Source organism: Corvus kubaryi, unplaced genomic scaffold, assembly GCF_017639235.1.
Source record: "Corvus kubaryi isolate FWS band 111438036 unplaced genomic scaffold, C.kubaryi_AGA036_p1.0 133, whole genome shotgun sequence".
NCBI lineage: Eukaryota > Metazoa > Chordata > Aves > Passeriformes > Corvidae > Corvus > Corvus kubaryi.
In genome coordinates this window covers 1,625,785-1,649,748 of record NW_024580667.1, presented here as the reverse complement: position 1 = coordinate 1,649,748, position 23,964 = coordinate 1,625,785, and the positions used below count along the sequence as shown (strand labels likewise).

The 23,964-nt window shown below is 45.1% G+C and overlaps 1 protein-coding gene across 1 annotated transcript in view; it reads right to left on the bottom strand.

Annotated features, from left to right (window-relative positions):
- Nucleotides 1-23,964, bottom strand: part of UMODL1 (uromodulin like 1) — a 49,543-nt gene that overhangs the window by 8,927 nt on the left and 16,652 nt on the right. The window contains exons 7-17 of the mRNA XM_042032709.1: nucleotides 22,516-22,628; nucleotides 19,651-19,995; nucleotides 16,817-16,834; nucleotides 15,834-16,077; nucleotides 14,643-15,281; nucleotides 11,639-11,751; nucleotides 6,976-7,189; nucleotides 3,438-3,895; nucleotides 2,478-2,620; nucleotides 1,121-1,357; nucleotides 143-302 (exon numbers count right to left, since the gene is read on the bottom strand). Coding sequence (XP_041888643.1) covers nucleotides 143-302; nucleotides 1,121-1,357; nucleotides 2,478-2,620; nucleotides 3,438-3,895; nucleotides 6,976-7,189; nucleotides 11,639-11,751; nucleotides 14,643-15,281; nucleotides 15,834-16,077; nucleotides 16,817-16,834; nucleotides 19,651-19,995; nucleotides 22,516-22,628 — 2,684 coding nt within the window. The remainder of the gene's footprint in view (nucleotides 1-142; nucleotides 303-1,120; nucleotides 1,358-2,477; nucleotides 2,621-3,437; nucleotides 3,896-6,975; nucleotides 7,190-11,638; nucleotides 11,752-14,642; nucleotides 15,282-15,833; nucleotides 16,078-16,816; nucleotides 16,835-19,650; nucleotides 19,996-22,515; nucleotides 22,629-23,964) is intronic.

The window sequence follows — 23,964 nt, the reverse complement described above, 5'->3', positions numbered from 1 at the left end:
GCAGAGAACAAAGGAAACCTCAAGAGTTGTTTTAAACCCTGTTTGGAAACATTACTCCTTCCATTGCTTTGCAGGACTCCATATGGCACTGAGAAAAATATATTTTGGGGGGAAAAACAGTGTATTAGAGCAAAACACTTACAGTCCTGCAGGCGCTTCCTGGTGTCTCCATACAAATACGAATCCTGCAGTGTAAGTAAACCACAGAATTGTTGACAAAGGAAAAGATTTTCATCTTAAATTGTGCTTTGCTCGAATTCCCATTTTCCAGCAGTGTGGTATAAGTATTGGGGATGGGACAGCTGAAAAGGGAGACAAAAACCACACAGAGCAGTTAAGGCTAGAGAAGGCAGGTTGTGGTTATAGCACAGAACTTGGGTTTCAAGGCTTTCCTTCCTCTAGGAAGTCAGAGCCAGACCCTCCATGAAGCAGTTCTGGCAGTGCAGTGGTGATAAGGGGCTGTCTGCTGCTTTATTCTCACAGTAACCAAGTAGAGATTTGAGAAGTGGTTGGAGAGTTGGAGAAGAAGGGAAAGAGTAACAGAAAGAAGGATTTAAACTTGGCTTCACCAAACACAAATTGAAAGAACATAATATTAAAAGAAATAGGTTTTTTTATTGAGCAAAAGGATTATCCTATATTTTAAGGTGGCAGGTGAGCCCAAGGAATATGACATTGGGGTGAGATCAGAGATCAAGACAGGAACAAACCTCCTCTTTCACCAGACGCTGTGAAATATCATGTGTGAGGAATCAAATAACCTATTTCTTCATTGACAAGAGGCACATAAGCTCTTGGTAAAGCTGAAACCAGAGGAATCTCTGAACCACAGAGAAGGAGATAAAGCACCCACTTTTCAAATGCTCTTTCACTACTGACTGCCAAAATCACCTTCAAGTGTTTTCCTCAGGTCAGAAGCACAATTCCCTGATAAAACTGTAGGGAAGACAACAAAACTCAAGAAACTTCCACATGGCCCTTCGAAATCCCTTTTCATATCTACCTTTCTTGCTCAAAGAAGGTGTAACCAGGCCAAATGCAAAGGGACCGTGCATGTGAATGATGAGAACACACGCAAAAGGCATTTAAAATATAACATGTACCACTGACATTGCTGTACCTGTTGCTGATAAAAACAATTGACAGGGGATCCACTGAATTATTGGTTGGAGTGGCCCAGCAGTCAGTGAGAACCACCTTGAGCTTGCTGTCTGCCCTCTGCATCCCCACTTCGATCAGCACGTCCTCACTGGCAGAGACGCTGAAATTTTGGGGGATTGGGGAGTTTCCAAAAAACAACTGCATTTCTGTTCTGAAGTGTCCTGATCCGTGCAAATCCTCAAAGATGGTGTAAAGTCTGAAAAATCAATGATCCTTCTTTAAAGACCAACAATTTGACTGTAAGTTTCAGCAAGTCATAAATCAGTGCCTGTGACTCCACACATTTAAATAGTGAAGGGTTATCTGCAGTCCAGGGTGTCAGGACACTGTTCAAAAGGAAAGGTGAAAATGCATCGAGTTTTCAGCTGGGAAGGTAGAGAGCATGGAAACACAAGTGGGAAAACCCAAAGGGTAGAATGTCTCAGCAATTCAGATAGGGCAGAGAGAAATGCCTGAGCGGAGCAGAAGGGGAACAAGACTATGACCTCTCTGAAAGCTCAAAATAAGGACAGTAAAAGCTTTGTGCAGAAGAGAAGAGCCAAAAAAATGAGACAGGGCAAATCTGAAGAAAAAGTGAAAGGCATGAGAAAATTATAGAGCTCAAAGAGAAGTGGCCTGACAAAGACTTTGCTGAGGAATAGAAAGGAAAATACAATCTCTGGACAGGGCTAGGAAACAGAAACTGGGTTTGGTGCCAAGAGTTGAAGCACGATGATAGGCAAGAGAGGAGGTGCACTTGTATGAAGGGAGAACACTCCCCACGAGAGCAAAGTTTGTGGTGTCACATTTTTCTATGAGCACGGCTTTGATTTTCTGTGAAGTGTGGCTCTGATTCCATCTTACTTGAAGATGGGGCTTTCCACAAGAAAAAAGTATTTGCATGATGTATCTTCTGGTTTTTCAAGTTGACCAAATAAGGATTTGTGGGGGGTTAAAAATTGCCATTCTCAGAAGCCACACAGCAGTCTGCAGGCCCCCATCAGTGAAAAGATACATGATATGTTCCAAAAGCAGGAAAATGCTGTTATTTCTACAAGGGATTGCCCAGGAAGGCAAAGAGGAGTCAGGAATTCTGACTCCTGAACCAGCAGTTCCCAAAGCTTTATTTTCACCTGTGGTTTAGCCAGGTAAAGGCCAAGCTTGTTGGAACTCCTGGCACATTAGTTGGAGTAGGAGAGAAGCACATAGCAGGGATCTCCTGAGCACAGCACTCTCAGGATGGCAGACTGATCCAAGAACTGTCACTGGATACAGCTACAGTCCCTGGGAGTTTTCCCAATGCAGCAGCACTTCAAACAGAGAGAGTTGTTCCTCACCCTTCTGCAGTGTACCCAGAGGAAGTCAAGACATCATTCTGGAACACACAGTGAATGGGACTGGCAATGTTCAAGTGGTGGGTTATTCCCTGAGCAGAAACCTCATTCCAAAGGGTGGTTTTCACTACTGTAGTAGTCATGTTCTGCAGCACAGAAAGGAGAAAGCACAGCTTATGAACATCAGTGTTTCCAGGGAGGTAGCAGAGCTTTCCATCTTCAGGTGCTTGGGTGTTCCCCACTCTCCTGACGGCAAAAATCAAACAGATTAAACCTCCAGTATCTTTCTTGCTGCACAGGGAGACAATGAAAATCCACCAGTCTTCCCCCTTTTCCTTTTTACCATAACACAGAATCATACAATCACAGAACAGCTTTGGCTGGAAGGGACTTTAAAAACCATTAAGTTCCAAACCCCCTGCCATGGGCAGGGACACATTCCACTAGACCAGGTTGCTCAGAGCCCCATCTAACTGGGTCTTGAACACTTCCAGGGATGGGGCAATGATCATTGCTTAGCAATGGTCATTGCTCCAGAAGTGAATTTCTGTACCTAGGCATGATCTGAGCATAGCCAGTGGTTTGGGGTCTGAAGAGAGCTAGCACTCTTTGTCCCCACACCTGGTAGCAACTGAAGTATTTGTCAGCATGAGACGATGAAATTGCTTTTAAGAAAAGACAGCTGCAAAGGGAACCCAGAAGAGGCATGGTAAGTGTCTCTCAGTTTGGAAAGGCCCTTGAGTTTTGCTGCCTGACCTCAAAGAGTCCCCTTCTCATTCGTGCTTCTCATCACACACTGAGAGGTAATTTTCCATCACAGGAAGGGGATTTCTTTCTCCAAAGGAATTTCAGCAACTAATAGACTGTACACCCAACTAAGGGTCTGCCACTGCCTCTCCCCTCCTGAAAGAGAAAAAAAAGTGTTCCAGAGCTTGTTGGCATTCCCTTGACCAGAGGACTTACGGTCTCAACTTGGGTGCCACAGTCGCTCCAGCCTGCCTGCAGCACAATGTGGGTGCCATTGCTGGTGCTCACATTGCAGCCAGGCTCCCCCAGGAACAGGGAACTCTCTGGGATAGACTCCTGCTGCAAGAATCTCTTCTGGATGGTGAGGACGATCCTCTCAATTTCACAAAACACACTCACTGCCTCTTTAATGGAAACCTCCTGGGCGGGTTTGACAAGGGGGACTGGAGATGCTCGAGGAGAAACATCAAGAGTTGCCATGGGATCCATGGTGAGAGGAGGCAGCACTGTGCTGGAGAACATGGTGTCCTCCAGAGCTTCATGCTCAGCAGGAGAGAAGTCCAGTGAAGCAGGGGAGGAAACACGAGTTGAGGTTTGCAAAGATGTCACAGGCAGAACTGTGCTGCTCACAGGTTTCTCATCCGTCACTGTTGCCTTCTGGCTGACGGGAAATGCTGAAGAGTGCCAAAAATAAAGGAACTGTTGTAATTTACAAGTTCAGATTGGTCTCATCAGGCAAAAGCAAACTCTTAGGAGGAAACTCACGGTTACTGGCAGGAAACTAACTTCTTTGGTTCTTTTAACCTGCTCTACTTACTGCCAAAGCTGGGGCTTTTTTAAAAAAGGAGCCCAAGAGACACATAAAGTGCCCATCAGTAAAGCTGAAGTGCTTTATTTCCTGGCAGCTGCAATAATTAATGTGTAACACATGTACATACAGCTTTTGGAAGATCAGTACTTGCACAGTACCCCCCACTGGAAGTTGCTCAACAAATGCTTGTATGTTTTTGCCTGGAGCTGTAGTAAACTGCCCAGTTCTGGCTGGGGGCATAGAAAGGAGTTTGATAAAAAACCTGGCCTCGTTTGTGACCAGTTACTACCCAAAAGATGGGACCTTGAGTGCTTTGGAAAGCCCATTTTGGGAGAAGTGTGGGACAAACCTCCCGTGGCAGCCCCATATTGCACAAGTGTCTCCTCAGACTGATGAACAAATGCAGCAATCAGTAATGGTTCCAGGAAGAAAAAGTGGGCGAAGAGGGAAGCACAGGTTCAGATCAATGTGTGTGTCCAACACCCAACATCCAGCACAGGTCTGGGGTAATTCCCTGGTTACACCCTGAGTATTCACCCATTACTGACTGAGAGAGAATCAAGATAATAAACTCAATTTTCAGGGAAGCATGAACAACGTGTCTCATCGCTCAAAACTTCCCTTAAATAATTTTAGTGGCTTAAACATAAAAATACCACCTCTTTCCCAAACAATATATAAAATCTGTACACATACATAAATCCTTCTGGAACTGCCCAGCTTCTAGAAATGCCCCGAATGAAAAAGTTGCTGATTTGCACAATAGAGGAAAGAAAATAAAGTTGGAGCTCCTGCAGAGCTGGATCTCCCAGAAACTTGCTATCACATTAATATCTTAGTTAAACAAAACTGAACAAAGGCTGGTGTCAATTGACAAATCGCTGTGGCTTCAGTAAAAACGTTCTTTATCGCCGTGGTTACAAAACCAAATATAAATTACTGAAGAAGCCTAAGAGAATTTAGGAGATTAAAGACCCATCATACATCAGCTAACAAACGGCCTGAGGAAAGAGAGAAGCCAGAGGAATCAGCTCATACAAAAAGGTAGTTTGTAATACCAGCATTTCCTCCCTGCTGCCATACAGAGGTCAAGCCACCTATCAAGTACTTTCTGTTACCTTCTCTATTACCTCCTCTGTCCCCTCTGCCTCTGCTAATGAAAATCAGCAATAATCTTGGCAATCCTGTCTATTTTTTGAGGCAAGTATGAGAAACAGAACTGTTAATAGAACCTTACAGCATTAAATATTAATATAGTACATTCTCATCCTGAAGTGATCAACAGCCCAAGGGGATGCTTCTAACCCCAGGGGCCTCCTCAGTTTTTCCCCATTTCACACTCCTGAGGAGATGCTGAGTAAATGCCCAGCATGAGCGAAGTAGAAAGCTTGTGTGACTGGTCCAGGTTGCAGTCTAGTTGCTGTCTTAATTTTTACCTGGCCAAAATTTTCATTTTTGAGAGGAGAAACATGCTTTTACTTCTCTTTCCAAAGTCTAAAAACCAGAGCAAACCTTACCATAGGCAGGACTCAGAAAGCAGCACCAACCACTGCTCTATGGGGACCTGTCCTTGCAACAAGCCCTTTATTTTAGCCCAGGTTTGAAGGAGGCAAGCACTCTACAAAGCACTACCACAAGATAGTTGTGATCCTACTAATTCCCACGATGGGTAATTTCCAGATTTACAGCTGTGAGTGTAGCAGGCAAAAAGAAATATAGAGCAGAGCATAAACATGTTTCTGAAGTAATTTTGCATGAGATTCTTACTTACAGCTTATAACAACATTCTTTGGAACAATTGGGTCGTGTCACGGATTTGGTAATTTTTTTGGAGGTGACTTGTGAAACAGAATTCAGCAGAATTCTCTTAGTCAGGAGACTAATGTTTCTTGTTACTTACCTCAATTACATACAAAAGGAAAGAAGTTGTAAAATCAGCCATCATGCTGGGCTTGGCAAAGTGTGGGCTTTCACCTGAAGACCCACAGGTGTGTGAGGGAAACAACTACTCCCACTGCAGAAGAATTCACATGTTCATTTAATTCTTGGGATTTCTGTCTCATGGAAAAATTATCAGTGCAAAGCACAGGATAATGTGTTCTTGAAGGATTTTAAACAGTGCTAGTTACAGCTGTGTTCAGGGACCCATTTCCACTGGTAGCTTATAAACCCCTCAAGTCATGACCACTTTTTCTAACATCTGATGCCATTATGATTTTTTGCCTTTTCTTTTATACCCCTGTTGTACCTTTTTTACAACTTCTGTATTCTTAGTGCTTTTTGCCTACATTCTTGGACTTGTTTGTCAAGCTTAGGAGAGTAAACATTTTAGAAGCTTCGTATTTAGGGATCAGTGTGCCCCAGACCCCAAGGTCCTCTCCAGAACACATTCTGTAAACCAAGATAGAACCATCCAGGGGAAGGTTCCTTGGGGAGGGGGGCTCACTCAAGCCTCTCATTGGGGAATCTTCGATAGATCTGCTAATTAGTAACACCTATAATGTTATACCTGATCTATTGTGTGTGTGCACTGCAGTGTGCGTTGGAGTGCATTCAACCTGGACGTGTGCACCTAAGGATCCTTAAAATAAATACAAAGATAAAATCCCTTTTTGCCTCCTAACCATGTTTGATTCTTGATTTTAAGACCAGGAAAAGGCATCACATCCCCTTACCTTTTTCTCTCTAAAACTGATTCTGGATATAGGCAAAAAGACCAGTTGGTTTTATCCTTTTGGATCAGTGGTACCTCACTTCCTACATCACCTATGGGTGTTCTCTGAAAAACTTATTGGATGGATAAGCAGGAGCAATATAAGGAGAGAGAAAGGCTTTTCATCCATGTATTTTACAGATGCTTTCACCTCAGAAGATACAGATTAATAATAGCCTTTGTCATCTGTCTAGTTCTGAAGAGCTACTGGGGCACAAGCTGCTCCTTACTGTGCATGGAGAGGCTGCTCCTGTCGATGGTGAAGTAGGAGCTGTGTTCCAAGGCCTCACGAAAAGTGGTGATGACATGGTGGACATCCACATCTTCTGCAACCAGCAGATTGAAGCTTACCACTGTTGTCCCATTAGTAACACCCGTTACCAGCACTTTAATCAGACCAGCATCCATCTGCTGAAGCACCTCAAGGGGCAGAGATTTATGCACCTGGAATAAAAACAAAATGTATGTGGAGGTGGGCAGATGGAGCAATTACATTTCAGGCTGTGTACACTGCCCAGAAATGAGTGTTGTGCTTCCTTCTCTGGAGAAAAGCAGCAGAAAATTGACCTTTTGGTTTGTAACATTTTCATTCCAGAGCAGCTGAAGGATGTGGTGCATATTTAAGCATGAATATTAAACAAGCCAAGTGATTAAGCTATCTCATCTGTCATTTGGCACAAGACCTTGCCTCTGCTAACAGAAAGGGAGGGAGGAGGCTGCAGGGACGCTCCCATGTTCAGCCTCTCACAACGCCTCTGGGGAGAAGAGCAATCCGGTACAAGGAATTGCTGGTGGAAGTAAAGATTCTCCTGACACTCCACACTGCCTCAGAGGGCTCTCTCAGCCCAGAAGTGTTACGACTTAGAGCAGGTAACCTTCAAGCCTTGCTTTAAAGCTGATTTCTCACCAGAGCCAAGCAAAACCCACCTCTTTTTAAATGCCCAGACCAGGGTATTAAGGGTGCAGATGGGGGCTACACTGTGGCCACCTCCAACCACATCTTCCTCTGCATGATTCCTGCAGGAAATCTCTGGAGCAGCAGGGCTGGATTTCAGCCATGAGTTTAAGGCCAAGTTTATTTCAGTGGTAATGCTCGGGGATGCCAGCAGTGATTCCCACCAGGAAGAGCCCAGGGAAGAGGCAAGCACTGGGAGGCATCAGGAGAAGCATCCTTGTTTGCCTTGCACCCACACACAGAGCCTGGTGCATTTAGTGCTGGATTCTCACAGCTTCTGCACCCCTTGTGCCCTGCCTGCTGTGCCCTACCCAGCCCTGACTTCCCTGCTGTCTGATACCCAGCCCTGAGGTGGTGCCAGGATTTGCAGGTGTCCTGCAGCCCTTTCCTGAGCCCTTTCCTGAGTCACCAGAGCTGATGTGTTTCTCGTGCTGGGTGCCAAGGTAACATGGCACAGAGCAAACCCCACGTGTGCCCCTGGAAAGGGCTCCCATGGGCCTGCAAGTCCCACACAGCAAAGCTTGGAGTGCCCCACGGAGCACGCAGGCAGAGCTGGGAGGATGGAGACAGCTGACTCCTGTCTAAAAACCTGGGCAGAATGTAGGTTGGCCTTGTCAGACCCAAAATCTCCCATTTCACTAAGACAGGGCCTCTTGGGCTCCTTTGACTCTTTCTTTCTGCTGCTTCACAAGCAGGTACTGGAATTTGGAGGTCAAACCTAAGTTTTCAGCTTTCATAGTTTTTGTCTGAAATTCTCAACATTAAACACAGACAGCTGTGACATCCTCTTAGCCCACCCTGATTTCATCCTCTTTCACTGTCTATCCTGAAATTTCATTTCATCAGTTCTTTTTTTTCACAGAATCACAGAATCACTTAGGCTGGAAAAGACCTCTGAGATCATCGAGTCAAACCTTTGGCCCCAGCCCAGGGCACTGAGTGCCACATCCAGGCCTTCCTGGGACACCTCCAGGGATGGGCACTCCAAACCTCCCTGGGCAGCTCTTTCCAAGGCCTGACCACCCTTTCCATGGAGAAATTCCTGTTGCTGTCCACCCTGAGCCTGCCCTGGCCCAGCCTGAGGCCGTTCCCTCTCCTCCTGTCCCTGTTCCCTGGGAGCAGAGCCCGGCCCCCAGCTGGCTACAGTGTTTGTTTGTTTGGTTTGTTTCTGTCCTTATTCCTATTTTTCCTCCCAAAGCAGGACTCGGAGCTTGAAAAGCGTCGGGGCACATTCACAGTATTTGTATTTAGCCACTAGGTGACACTACAAAACCCTTTAGCCAAGAGATTCCAGGATTTCCCAACAGGTACCACACCCTGGGTTGTCAAAATAATGCTTGATGAAGCAGGGCTAGAAAAAAAAGGGGGGAAACTGAACTTTTGGACAGAAATATGCAATATATAATACCCTTGAGTATGGGTTTTTCTTACAAGAGAAATTATCTTCAGGTCTGTCATTGTACCTGCAATTTCTGTAGCACACAAAGGAAACCTAAGCAGGGAATGCACTGATAGTCTGGTAACTGGGAATAAGTCAGTAAAAGGTAAATTAATTTGAACAGAAAACTGCATGAAGCCTGTTTTTTCACTCAGAGATTAAAAATCCCTCCCCACTGTCTGTGGTTTGGCTGCACCTTCAGGAAGAAGGAACCGGAGCAGACATCTGCCCAGCCACCATCACCAGCAGCTTCCAGGATGTGGATGTGGGCAAACTCAAACCTAAAAAAAAGGGTGAAATTACACTGGAATAGTAAACTTCCTTAATCCCTGTACCAACACTCATCCCATATTCAGATGGCTTTAACTGCAATCATTTTAGGTGCATTCAGCTACACAAACGTAGGCTTTGTGCCTTCCAAATGAGGTGGTCACTTTCATAAGGCATTATCATTTATTAGTTTCACACCTCTTGTCACTCAGCTAAGTTTAAGACACCCAAATTCAAAACAAGCTTTCCACTTGGGAATTTATTGCACCTCAGTGAATGTGTTTTCAACTCAAACCTTTTGCTTTCCCGACTGATTTTCTTGAGGACAAGCCATGGTACTCTTTTTGGGGTGTTGTAAAACACAAGCTGAATGAATCCCAGGACTTAAATACTCTTTTACCTTTGGCCATGTTGTTTTTTAAGTTGCATTACAAGGAAGGTGGTGGAACTGACCTGGACAATGACAGTGCAAGTTGTAACATCAAGTTTTTACCTCCTTCTCATCTACTCATTATTTAAAGGATGATGTTTCCATTTGCTGTGCTGCCAATTTAACCACATGGCACTTAAGTGCTGGGGCTAAAGAACATTATACACATTAGGATTCATAAATCCTCTGAATTGTAGATGGTGAGTCCAAAGTTTAAAAAAAAATCTCTGCCAAACTGTATTTAACTGGAACCTGAGAGTGCTTTTAAAGCTCATAAAACTTTCCTCATTTACTTTAAAAGACCCATTTCTGGTCCTCATAACCTGAAAAGAAAATATACAGATTTTTCTGGTCTCCTGAATTTTCTTTGGCATCTAGAAATGCAGTATTTGTAATATTATTTACAGCAGCTATGCAATTATAGCCCATATACAGTGGCTCAGAGGTGGAAGGAATCAACACTAACACATCTCTCCAGCTGATCCACAAAACCAGAGTGCTGGGAAAAGGAGTTAGTTCCTTATAATCACAAGCAATCACTTTCTGCCTGAAAACTTGAGACCCAGGTAAAACTGACAAAAAAGCTTCGTTTTGTTCCTTTACGCAACCATTTTACAATTTTTCCTACTATATTAGTACTTCTGATTTTCTGGACTAAGATACCTGACTGAACGAAGAAAATACATTAATTTCAGTCCATTTCAATACTGTGCTGTTCTGAAACAGCCTCGGGCAGAGCCTGGTGCTGAATGAGAGCGAGGTCAATGGAGAATTGCTCCCTTTTCACTTTGCTAATCACGTCACTCTCGTTTTGTCACAGTTTTTCTGATGTGACAGCTTGGGGCCAAAACAGCTCCAGGAAAGCTGTGCTCTCCTAACACACCCAGAAAGGTGCAAACCAGTCAGGACCAGTGGGAAACTGATGTCCAAGAAGGATAAATGGATCACCCTCTTCCCTCCCTGCAGCTGTCTGTGACCCCAGGCTGGGCTGGCCTGTGCCCTGTGCCCCTGTGCCAGCTGTATTCCAGTGGCACATCGTGGCTCTGTCCCCAGTAAGTCTGGGGAGGCTTCTGCAGGATTTGAAAATCCATAAAATTGCCAGTGATGGATTTATCACCACACTTATCAAGGCCTCTGAAAACACAGACAGTGAAGGGGAGATAAGGAAGGCAATAAAGCAGCCCAGCATAACCAGAAGTTTTCCAGGCATGGGTGTGTTTGAGGGAGCACCAGAAGGAGCAAACTTCCGATAAATTCACTACAATATTAGATTCTGTCAAAGGCAATGCCCGAGAATCCTGAGAGGGTTAAAGGCACAGCAGATATTATGTTGTGCTTTGATATCCTGCGCTCTAGTTAGAAGTGAGGGCAGAGGTGACTTTTCAAGAAACCACTCCCTTTCCAGATATGGGGCTACAAAATCCAGGATGATTACAAGAACTCCCAGCCTGGAGGTACTGCTGCAAAAGATAACAACAATCATTCAGCTAATTAGTATAGTGCTGTTCAGGGCAAGGGTATCAGAGCACTCTGTGAGTTCCATTAACTTTCCACCACACCCCTGGAGGAGATCAATAATTCAGTATAACCAGGCATGAGAAGCAGAGGACATGGAGGCGCCAGAGAATCCCAAAATCCTGATCTCCCTCTAAAGATTCACACTCATCTCAGGCAGTCAGGGAAAGCCAGACCCTACAGGTGTGTCAAGTGACACACGAGTTATCCAGGCTTTGGGGGAAAAGACCATACACGGGGTTTTACTGAGACAGGTAACAGGTCACGTCCTCCTTCCCCACTTACTTCATCAACAAAGAGCTGTGCAAAGGTCTGATATTCCTCACTGCTTGTATTGCTAAAGCCTGGAAAGTATTCCATGTTTGTTATCCAAACTGTGCCACTAAGCTTCTGGAAGGCTGCAAAGTAAGAAAAAAGACAATTTAAATACGTGTTTTATGGACTGTAGTGCATGGACAGGTGTGTGACAGTGTCCAGCATTCCTGGCCACATGCATCAACTCATAGCAGCAGAAGGCCAGCCCTCTGAAATGTAGCCAAAACCCCAAAAGTCTAAAAAGAAGACATCCAGCATCTTAGTCTGCCCTGTCAGAGCCCCAGATGATTCTCAAGAAAGGCACTGACCTCCTGTAGGTCTTATATCTGCCAGCTCTGCCTTGGATGCTCTGGGATGTCTGAAATGCTGCTCTATTCGGGCACTGGAATTGCTCTCCCAGGCTCAGCTGGTTGTCCCACCAGTCCCTCCAGAGGGAAACCACTGCAGCACCAAGTCCTCCTTGCAGCCTCAGAGGAAGGCTGGGTGGCTGCCTGAGCTTAGACATCCACACCTTGGACAGCTGTGGTGGGACAAGATGAATCCCAACTGGGTGTGCACATCCCCATTAATTCACATCTGCTGAATGGCATTAAGGCAGACTCAAACATTTTAGTTTCTTTCCTTATTTCTCTGTGTTTCCCAATATCTCTGGGTTTGACGTTGTTACTGTGGACACTGGAGGTGATCAGAGATGAGAGAAAGGGCTTCTCAAGGCATGGGTTGTACCCCTGGCATCCATTTAGTGATGACTGCTATCACCCAACACTGTGACCATTGCCAGCAAATTGCCTTCACTCTGCCCCCAGCTCCTAACAAATCATCACTCCTGGCACAGCAAGACCTAATGTTTCAATGGTTTATATAAATATAGGATAGTCTTCACCCAAAACTTCAAGAACTCTGTCATCTGGCTAAGGATTCAGTTTAAAATTGTGAATCAAGTTACCAGTCTTTACTTTCTGATGTAGCAACCTGCTTTCCTCCCTGCACACACCTGAGTGCATCTCCACAGGATACCAAGCACCAGGTTCCAGCTCTGACACTGTCAGACTCCTATATTCAGTTTTCATCTCCCATTTTAGCTGCTTTCCTTGAAGCAGCAGGAATTATAAAGCTCTGCATAAGCTCTGTGGATGACTTTACATCAGAGTTCTACTCACACTGGAAAAATAATCATTTGAACTGGGACAGATACTGGAGAAAAAGAAATAATAATCAGGTAAAGCTTTGCAGAGGAGGGGAGAATTGCCTGCTTGAAGCAAGCCACTGAAGGAGGGTTCCTTTATCCCAGCATAATTCTGATCCCAAAGGAGCCCTCACCACCACCAGTCAGATCAAAGGATTTGGGCAGGGTTTTTTGCCATCGCTTGTCCTGTCACATGAACACAGGTATTTAGGGGATAAAACACATCTCAGGTGAGAGGGGAAAATGTTCTGAACAATTCTCAAATAATAATAAAACCCCTGGTATTTAAAAGACCAGACTATGCAAAATTGCCTGAGGTTGAGCCTCCAGGTCAGAGATGATGCCACAAGGAGGAGCTGCATATGAAACTTCACCAAATGTGGGCATTTGCCCTCCGAATTTGCTGCCCTGGGCTAGTGAGATGCCACTCTGGTGGCTCTTGCTCTTATTCCTTAGGCATAATCCCTTCACAAGCTTCTTTCCCAGCAAAAGCTCTTGGATAAATATTTGACTCATAAGGAATATAAAACAAGTTTCTATAAATGGAACTTTTTTTTGTGTAGAATCCTTCCGTTTGTTTTCCAGCTGGGAGAAAACAACCTTTATGGGGGTTTTTTGTCAGTTACGATTAGCAAATTTTATACTTAGAACAAACAAACAAACAAACCCCAAACTCACTTTGTTTTCATTTTAAAAAAACCAAACACATTTTTTAGGAGGAGAGAAGACAGGAGCTGAACAGGGCATTGGCACAGCTGCCCAAGGCAGGGCAGGGTGGCAGGAGGGGAGCAGGGCTGGGGGAGGAGAGAGGCTGGAGAAGCAGCAGAACTGGCCTTACAGGGCTGAAAAAGGCATTTTCCAGGGAGAAAGGAATGAAGGAGAACCAGAAGTGGGGCTGGATGAGTGGAGACCACCAGGAACACGAGATCACAGGGGAGGGGGAGAGAAAAGAGCAGAGTGAAGTGTGACTTGGGATCAGAGAGATGTGGAGGGCATGAGAGACACAACAAAGACAAGCAGAATCAGAACTGATAGAGCCAAACTGAATAGTGACACACTACAGAAAAAAAATACATTTAGTGATGGGCAGAGACAGCAGCTGTCCTATCCCAAACAAAACCATAATTTTAAGACCAAATCTGATTCTTTGAAATATGATTCAGCTCCAATCAACAGAAAAATCCCCTCATTAGCTGCAACACATCTGCCCAAACCCAAACAGATGAAACCTTTGCCAGCCTGGTTGCTCTCAATTACAGCTCCTGAAACTGTCTCACAGGTTTCCAGGCAGCTCCTGCCTCACAGGGGATTTGTGAAGGACTCTGACTAATCATCCTCTGCTGAGAGGAATGGGAAGGCAGGTCCTTTTCCTCCCCAGCTGCCTAAGTTAACTCCATAGACAGCTGCTGCTGCAGTGCCCTGGTGCCAGAGGCTGCAGGAAAAACCAGGATGTGTGGCAAAAGGACAAGCAGCAAATGTTGCCGTGAGCCACTCGCAGTGCACTCTTTGATGTGCTTCCTCCTCTTTGAGCTGAAGAAATGTAACAGCAATAAAAGCAACCGCTAAATTGCCAGGAAGAGGAATCGTTTTCACAAGCTGATTTAGAAAAGAGAGAGTGCCAATTCCTGCAGAAAATATCATTGATATAGAAAAAATTGCAGACAACAAGAAAATTGTTTTGACATTGAAAAAATAGTTTTAGATGCCTTTTTCCCAACTCTGGGCGAGGCTTCGCTTCTCCCCCAGCTGAATTCCCACATGTGCAGATCCCGTGGGATGTGTACTCACTGTGGTCCGGGCTGGGGGCTGCAGATGTGCCAGGCAAAGCAGGTGACCCCAGGGCTCCAGTGTGCTCCTCAGACCAAGAGCTCTTCTCTCTCCCCACCTCTCCATCTGCTCTGAGAGTGGCGTTGAGGGTGGGAATGTTCCCTGTGCCCGGCAGAGCTGTGTCAGGGCCACCTCCCGTGTGAGTCCTGGTGGCAGCAGAGGCTGTTTGATTTGGAGACAGCCAAACTGAACTGAGTTGCTCTTGCCTGGCCGTGCCCATGGGCACATTTGGGAGAGCAGCCTTGCCCACGGAGCTTTGCTGTGATGGACTTGTGGCTTCTGTGCCCATGGCCAGTGCCCCGCTGGGTGTGACTCCCGTGGCCGTGGGGCTGCTGTCCCTGCTGAAACCTATCTGTGGGGCCAGACCTTTTTCCCAAGGGGTTGGAGGGGCACTGGTGGGACTGTGGGATGCTTGTTTGTCACCCAGGGGCAGCACAGCAGGGAGGAGTGTGACGGTGCTTGACTCCAGGTCTGCAGCAGCCACTGTCCCGGTGGTGGCAGTGGGAGCAGGGCCTGCAGGGCTTCCTTCTTCAAGAGTAAAGTCTGTGCTGTTTCTTATTTCAGGAGCCATGGTTTCAGTGAGAGGATCCACAATCTCACCTGCAACACAGTAAACACTCCTTGAAACGGGGCCTCAAACTGGGGGAGGAGGCACCAGGGCCTGGCCTGAAAATGGCCCCAAGGCCACTCAAGCACCCGTGGCAGCATTACAAAAACAGGTGCTGGATGTTCATGAACGCATTGCAGAATTTGCGATTTTTATGGGGTTGAATCTGATTTTTATGGGCTTGTGCTGACACAAAGAAGCAGAGTTGATTCCTGGATCTCCTGGGTCTGGTTGGCAAGGCCGTGGATCAACTCAACAGGAGGAAATTAGCCACAGACATAGCAAAGAGGGAAAAGTACTCCTTGAAGTTATCAGGCTTATCAAGGAGGATCTCAGGGAGATTTCATCTGAAAATATAATATATATATATAAAATAAATAAATAAATAAATAAGTAAAGTTACAGATCAGTCATATATAATCCCTCAGGCACAGACTGCAAAGGTGCAATTATATGAACAGATGCAATAAAAGCAGATGTGAAAACCCACAACTTATTCCGATGTTTCATGGCAAAGAAAAACTACACGCCAGCCTTTTTCTCACCCTCACAGTTTCTTCCAGGTTGGGATGGATTGGTATCCATGGTTGTCTTGCATCTGCACAGGTAGGAGCCCATCAAATTGATACACTCTGCAAACACAGAGCAGTCATTCTCAGCTTGGGAAGCACATTCATCCCAGTCTGTGGGGCCAAAACAAGAACGTGGGTCAGAGAGCCTCCCTGCTGGCTGCATTAAGCTAGAAATAATCATTAAGTAGTCCTTTTTAAATGTATTTATGTGGTCTTCCTTTTTCATCATTTACCTGTCAGCCAAGTTCTGAGTGATGCAGAACACTGTGTTTTGTTATTCTCTTGTTCTTGTACTCTGAAAAGTATTTTCTCTGAGTAAAGACTTTTTAAATAATTGTTTTTAGAAGTAAACACATTTAAAGTGAAAAAATGCTCGAGGTTTGTACTACAATTTTATCAAAAGCACTCACTATACCAAGCTCTGTGTACAGCACCTCCAGATGTATCAGGTAATTAATAGATCTGTTACCACTAGCTACCAGCAGATACAACGTTAAATAGAGACTTAATCCAAATAATCTTCTGCTTCAAATAAAAAGTAAATGCTAGTAACTCCCACGGGAAGCACTCTTCTGTTCTTAACAGAGGAAGTGCTAAGGGCAAAATCTCTTTTTATACAATTTTTCTTCTCAAAAGTTGTACTGTAAAACTGTGAGCCTCTTTCTGGTAGTATCAGAAAAGACATCCTGATTCATCAATGCATGAAGATGCTCTAAGAGTGTTCCTTAAGTTTGATTTCAGCTGCTCTGAATCAGTTAGAGATGCCTTTTCATGCAGTTGTAGACCTATTTTATTGCTGAGTCTCTTCTCCTTTGAGGAATTTATATCTGGAGTCTTGTGTTGCCATTCACACCCTGTTCCAGAAAAGTTGCAAAGGCTGAGTTAGTCCTTTGAACAGGAACAATGCCAGTGAATCCCAGGTGAGCCCTCCCTGTGTGACTCCCTCGTGCACTCACCTTCGCTGCCTCAGAGCCCTGAGAGAGGGAGAGCAGCAAATGAGGCTAAAAACCGTGTCTTGGGACAAATCATTCTGATCAGAGCCTAGAAAATTGTTCTGAATAACAAATTAACATTAAGTCCTTGTCCTGCAAACCTGCAGATTAATGAGGATGATTATTTCTCTGAAACAAAGGAGTGCCCCATTCCCTGTGTATGCACATACATGCACTCATCTTGCTGCTTGCTTTTCCTGCCTTCCAGCTAGTATTTCAATTCTTTTTACTTTTTTTGTCATTGGGTAATTGCTGTGTCCATGACAGTTTCCATTAGACAATTTCATGTGCCTGTGGCCAGCAGCTGCCATACTACATTCCAGCCTAAGCCACTTAGAGGGAATGCAGAAGGGTGCGAGATCGACTGAACACCAGAGATGAAATCTCCTGAATTCCTTACTGCGCTATGAAGTAATTGTGACTCTTGCTGGCTTCCAACACCATCTGAGAGATGCTAATTGCCAAATCATTTACATTCACTGCCTCCATTGTCTCTGAGGGTTTCCTTTCTCCTCACTTAGCACGGCTTTTTAAGCAAATTCCTTCACCTCTGATGGCCACGTTCAATCATGCATCGGGTCAAAACATTGGTGCTGACTGGTGCATCACTTGTGCACGTCCACACACACACACACACACTGCACTTTTTTCCTCTCTAAACCATCACATCTCAGCTAAGATGTGTTTTGGATTCTCTTTCTGCGCTCTTGGCACCTCTCTGGCCTTTCACCTTTGGCACTTCTCTACACACACACCTCAACCAACAGTCCTAGTCCAAAAATTTTTTAAAAAGCCACCTTTGCGTACATTCTGATTACATATTATACCCGTAAGGGGTATGTGCAAAGGGTAAAAATCTGTGAAATTCCCTCCCAAATGATGTTGCAGATGCTAAAGATTTGTCTGATTTCATGGGGGACATTCATGGAGGAGAAACCCAAAGAAATCCCTCTGGATTCAGGGAGTACTGGAGCTGAAAACAGTTGTTGGCTAAGGGATTATTAGTGGTAGGCGATGCCTCTCCAGGAATTGGCTCCTGGCTGGTACTGAGGACGTGACATTGTGCTAGAAAGATCTTGGGCCTGACTCAGCACACATCCCTTTCTCTTCTCTTACCATGCCCCACGCAACAGATTTTATTGTTTCTCTTCATCATGGCAGTCAACTTAATAATTTATGAATCTTCGAGAAGATCTGGTCCACTCCCTTCTGTTGTGCTGTCCCTTCTGACTTCTCATCCCTGCTTTTGACAGATAAATGGACTGTCACTCAACCAAGCACAAAGCCTAGTGGTGGCCAGGCTGCAGGGAGGATCCAGGGGACAGGATCTGGGTGGGTTTATTGCCAAAGGTCATGTCCTGAGCCTCTCCGGGGTCAGGAAGCAAAACACCCCATTATACAAGTCCTTCCTTCGTGTGTTTCACTCCTTATTTTCCACTTAGGAAACTCACGTTGAAGAAACTCTTCTTTGGTTAGACCTAAGAAATAAACCCCTTTTTGTGGTGGTCTATTTACCCACTGCTTTTCTTATTCCACATTGTTCCTCCCCTTCCCTTGTCCCTAGCCCTGGCCACTCCCTCGGGTTCTCCCTGTTGGTTCCTGTACCCCAGCTCTGCCCATGTACTGCCCCTGGGCCCCTGAGAAAACCCCTCTGCTGCCCGACCACGAGGCCTCTCTTGGGCACTCTGGTTCTGGGAACCAGCCAACAACAGGAAACAATAAAGGTTCCCGATGGAGAGACCCTTCTCGCCTCCTCTGCCATCACTGTGTTGCAGAGCCCAGCTAGCCAGAGCAGGAGCTCAGGGAATCCAAAAGGACTACAGGAGGGCAGAATGTCTGCCCTGCCCTAAGCAGCCCAGCTGTGCTCTCTGGGAAAGCTGCAGCTTGCTAAACCAAACCTAGCACTGCAACACCTTTTCTCAGCCCCTAAGGAGGAGTGGAGGTGTTGGCTGTGCTCCCGGATAAGTGTGGAAGCCACTTGGTTTTCTGCAGCTAAAGTGACAGTCCAGAGCTATTGCCTTCTTCCTCCTCAGCCTTTTGGTCCCAGGATCAATAACATTTATAAAGTATTTTGGCACACATCAGCATCTTGCAGTTCAGTCTCTGTTGCCACTGTGATATTTGTAGGCTTCGAGTGCAATTTGTCTCCTGGTTTTTTCCTGTCCTGTTCTCCTTAACCTCCGTATGCTCTGCAACTCCAAAGGGAGTTTTTCCTGCTCACAGTAACTAAGCTTTTAAAGGCTTAATACACAGAGAGAGAAGAATAACCCATTCTGTTGGCTTAGGCAACTTTCTGAACTCTGCTGTCTCTGCCAGCTGGGAAACCTGAGGACAGAACTCAGTCCTTTGAAGATAAAAGTGTTGATTACTGAAGATCAAACAAAGGCCTGGTTTAATGTAAATTCCATGCATGTTTCTTCAGTCCTATTCACAGTAAGGACATTTGGAAATTTCTCTGGCTGGGTTTCTAGAGTGAAGATGTTAGATTTCTTTTCTTAAACCCTGGCCCAAATACAGTCCCCCAGTCTTGGAGCACAACACTGTCTAGAGGGTGTGTGTATCTAAAGGCTACAAATATTCCACAGTAATCCTGTCTGCCATTCAGCACCAGAAGATATGGCAAACTTCCAGCCACGGACAGAGAGGAGAGGGAGGAAAATGAATAGGGAAGCCAAGGGCTCCACTTGGGTTAAACACAGTGAGGGGAAGCAGTGCCTGCGGGTACCTGGGGACAGCCAGTGTCCCTTTGGCTGGCCCTTCTGGGCTTATGGATAGAACCCCTGGAAGAATTCTCACACCATGGTTTTCTCTTCAACTAACCACATCCTTTGTTTCTCTATTTTGTGAAGAATACTGGTGATACTGCACGTGATCAAAACACAAGCCTTGCTTTCTTCTTTGAAACAATAATAATAAAGATTACCTTCTACTGCAGTGTTTTGCTCATCCACCACAAGCACAGAGCCATTGTGCAGGTAGGAAAGCACTGGGGCAAATGTGAAGGCATCCACTGGAAACTCAGGATCCTGCATGGTGATCCTGAGCCTCACAATGATGCTTCCTGCTGCCAGGGATTCAATCTTCATTTTCAGCTTCCCAGATTTGTACAAGGCAGAAATATTGGGTGGAAATGAATTCTCAAGCTGAACAAAGGGAGAGAAGCATTGAGAATGAGGAAGCCAACAGGTACCTCTTTAAATATTTATATAAACAGAACATAGAAGATGCTGTAAAAAGAAAAGTTTCAAAGTGTTTGAGAAGTCTTATTTTTCAGAGATTACTGTGGCACAAAGTAATATGAGTCTCCTTGGTGCAACCCTGCTGAGAAGGACTTGGGGGTGCTGGTGGATGAGAGGCTGGACATGCCCTGGCTGTATGTGCTGGGACCCAGAAAACCCCCCTGTGCTGGGCTTCACCAAAATCAGCCTGGGCAGCAGGAAAGGGGGGATTGTGCCCCTGTGCCCCACTCAGGTGAGACTCCACCTGCAGAGCTGCCCCAGCCCTGGGGCCCAGCACAGGAAGGATGTGGAGCTGCTGGAGGGAGGCCAGAGGAGGCACCAAGATCAGAACAGCTCTGTTGTCAGGAAAAGCTGAGAGAATTGGGATTGTTCAGCCTGGAAAACAGAAGGCTCTGGGGAGACTTAATTGTGACCTTCCAGTACCTGAGGAGAACTTACTGGAAAAATGAGGCAAGACTATTTACAAGGGCCTGGAGTGACAGGACAAAGGGGAATGACTTCAAACTGACAGAGAGTAGGGTTAGATTAGATATCAGGAAAAACTTCTTTACTGCGAGGGTGGTGAGGCCCTGGCACAGGTTGCCCAGAGAAGCTGTGGATCCCTGGAAGTGTTCAAGGCCAGGTTTAACAGGGTTCTGAACAACCTGGTCTGGTGGAAGGTGTCCCTGCCCATAGCAGAGGTTTGGAACTAGATGATCCTCAAGGTCTCTCCCAACCCAAACCATTCTGTGACTATATGATTCTATGACACCTTTGAAAACTGTATCCATCTGAGCACAGGTCCCACAAACCAAGTTCCAAATTTTGGCTCAAGGGAGCAGAATTCCCCCTGGACCTGTTTGCTTGCAACAGAGCTGAACTGTTCTGGTAAGTGCATGCAGCAGAGCCTTGATGTTATCCCTATATGTCACATACACGTTTTATTTACAAGTGTGGGCATGGCTTTAGCTCCCAGGGAGCATTTGAAACTCCCCAGTTCAAGTTCAGCCTGCAGCCGAGTCCAAAACCAAAGAAATCTCAGGATGAGAGACCAGAAAAATGGAGGTGGGTAACTTAAAAAAAAAAGTGTTTGAGACAGCCCAGCTTCAAGGCAGTATCACACTTTCATCATGGTTAATTACCAAACCAGTGAGCAGACACTTCAGCTGAACAAATGGCATTACTCTGAAAGTTAAAGCTGGCACACTGCTGTCAATATCTGAGCTGTGCAGGAGCTGGCAGTTTTACCTTACATGTCTAGAAGGCAGCTCCTTGCTTGAGCCTTTTGTTCCTGCATACACCTCAGAGCATGCCTTGGAGCACGAATCGCAGAGCCATAATTCAGCACAGCTTTGTTCCTATTCAGTCAGAGCTTGCTCAAAAAGATTCCTACAAACAAGCTGTTTAACTGGTCCAGGCTCATATCAGGGTAGGAAGGCAAGAAAATGAGGAGAGAAGAAGTGAGAAGGGGATGTTGTGCTCCCCAACACCCAAGGAGGCAGCAGCAACACAGATGGGTGATGCTCCTTTTTCTTCCCAACCCGATGAAGCCCATCAGGTCTGCATTAATCTCAGAGAAGACTCACTCACCAAAATCCTCCTACACAACAAAAGTGAACACTTTGCAACTATGGGAAATAAAACCACGTCGGGAGGTTCAACTTGCAATTTCTTTTGGGCAAATGCCTCTTCTCTGCTGCCCTTGAATGTAAAGCTCCATTATTGTTTTGGGGTTTTCTGTTGCATTTAAATTCACACATGATTATGAGTCACCCTTTGCTTTGGGGAAGCCTTGTTTTGGATGGAGATCCCCCCAGTTCCACTGTATGGGCCCTGTTCTGTGCAACAAAACTGTAGGAGATTGCTCCAGCTTTTTTTTTTTTTTTTTTTTTTTTTTTTTTGGGAAGCTGAGAGCTGGTATTAGACTTCATGACTCAAGTTTTGTTTCTGGCTGATTACACCTGACTGTGGACAGTGGCAACATGTGTGCAGGCAAGGAATGGGGCTGGAGAAGAAAGCCTGGTCCAGACACTTTTCCTAAAAGAAGAAAGAGCTTTGAGAGAAGTAAGACATTTATTGAGAAGACTGTGCTGAAATGAGTGCCAGGAATGCCATTTCAATAATCCATTAAAAAGCCTCAAGTTAATTTACTGGTAGTTTATTGCCAAATTAAAGATCCAAGGAAAGGAGCCTCTGTTGCATGCCTGCATTTATAATTCCTTCACTCTTCTGTAGGGGAAAATTCTCACTGGCTTCATTGCTAACAAGGCCAAGGGCTTGATCTGTCTAGTCAGTTGAATTTTGTTTTAATTATAAAGAAAGGTCACAGGAAACAGTGTGATGATTTTGAGGGAATATTTCATCCAGGCATGAAATCCTCTGTTTGATTAAATCAATTGTAAATTGAAAAAAAATCTGCATCACCCAGAGATATTTTCATTTTACCTCTGTAAGCAACAGTCTTGAAAATTCTTCATATGCTGAGCTGCTGGAATTATGGAAATCATCAGTGAAATTGTAGTTGAGAATCCTCATAGTAACAGCAAATATCTTGGCCTCTGTAGACACAACATTAAAACACACTGACAAAGTAGGAAAGGATTCAGTTTAAACTGATGTAGCCAGAACAAATGTCTGACGATGGAAGAAGGGAGGACAAGATTGAAAGATCGGTATTAAATCAAAAAAATAAAGCCAATAGGGTCCTACAAGCTTCTGATACATTGAGAACATGCACATTTGTCAAGCCTAAAGAGATATTTAGGTGCCTAATTGCAACTGCATGAGAACTGGGTGTACACATACCTTTATGTGTGGGTTTACACATACCTGGGCCTGGCCCTACGCAGCTCCTGCCTTGAAGTTACACTCAGGGTTGAATTGCCTGTGGGCTCATCTCTGGCCCACCAGTCACAATTTTTATTTATTTTCCTGATCTTGGTAGTGGGGATAGTAAATACATTCTTAAACTGAAAATACAACAAAAAGCACTGCATGCCCCTTGTCTGTGTGGTGAGCCCTGACAGATAATGTACAGAGCACAGGAGCTAAAACCAAGAGCCAAGGAATCTCTAACTGCTTTGTCCTGTATAAACACCCCGAGGCTGTTACTCCTTGGACTGATCCTTGGAAAACTTTTCTTTTTTTCAAGGGCTCCAACTTCATACTCTGAAGTTCAGCCCTCTGTTTTCATAACCACTAGACCTCCTACTTTCCCTCCACAAAAGGAGTAATTCCCTTCTGACCCAAACTGGAGTCATCCCTCATCTGATCAAAGGGAAGGCTCTTAGGGATAAACATGAACAGCAGCATTCTCACTGTGGTCAGGAATAAATAGTTCACTGCTTGCTTTTTGAAAAAAATGGGGAGAGATTTATTTCTTTATTTGCACAGAGGCTTAGGAAATCATTTAAGACTAGGGGAAAAGCAAAATTATGTTTGATCAACACACTAGGGCCTCAGGAAGCTACCATCACCAGTTAATTGAACCGAACTGGGCAGGTAGTCTGCAGCTTTCTTACTCAGCCCTTGTAATTCCCTTTAATCCTCTATTCAGCAGAATCTGCCCTTCCTCTGGGCACTCTTGTTAGCTCAGCTGAGCCCTTGACAAACTGGTTGCCTGCATTTCCCACTGGCCACAGCCATCAACCAGGAAAAAATGAGGCCTGTTGGGAGATAGGTGGCAGCAGAAAGCAGTGCCAGGCACCAAAGAAATAAATTTCAAAAAAATAATTATAGGTTAGCCTGATATCTGTAATAGTCTAATCAGCTCCAGCACTGCTTTATCAACTAAGGCCAAAGTTCTGCTGCCTGATATTCTGGGTTGGATAAATGCTGGAGTAGATGAGATAAAAAGTGCTGAAGAAGGTGGGAAATGTTGTTCAGTGAGGAGCA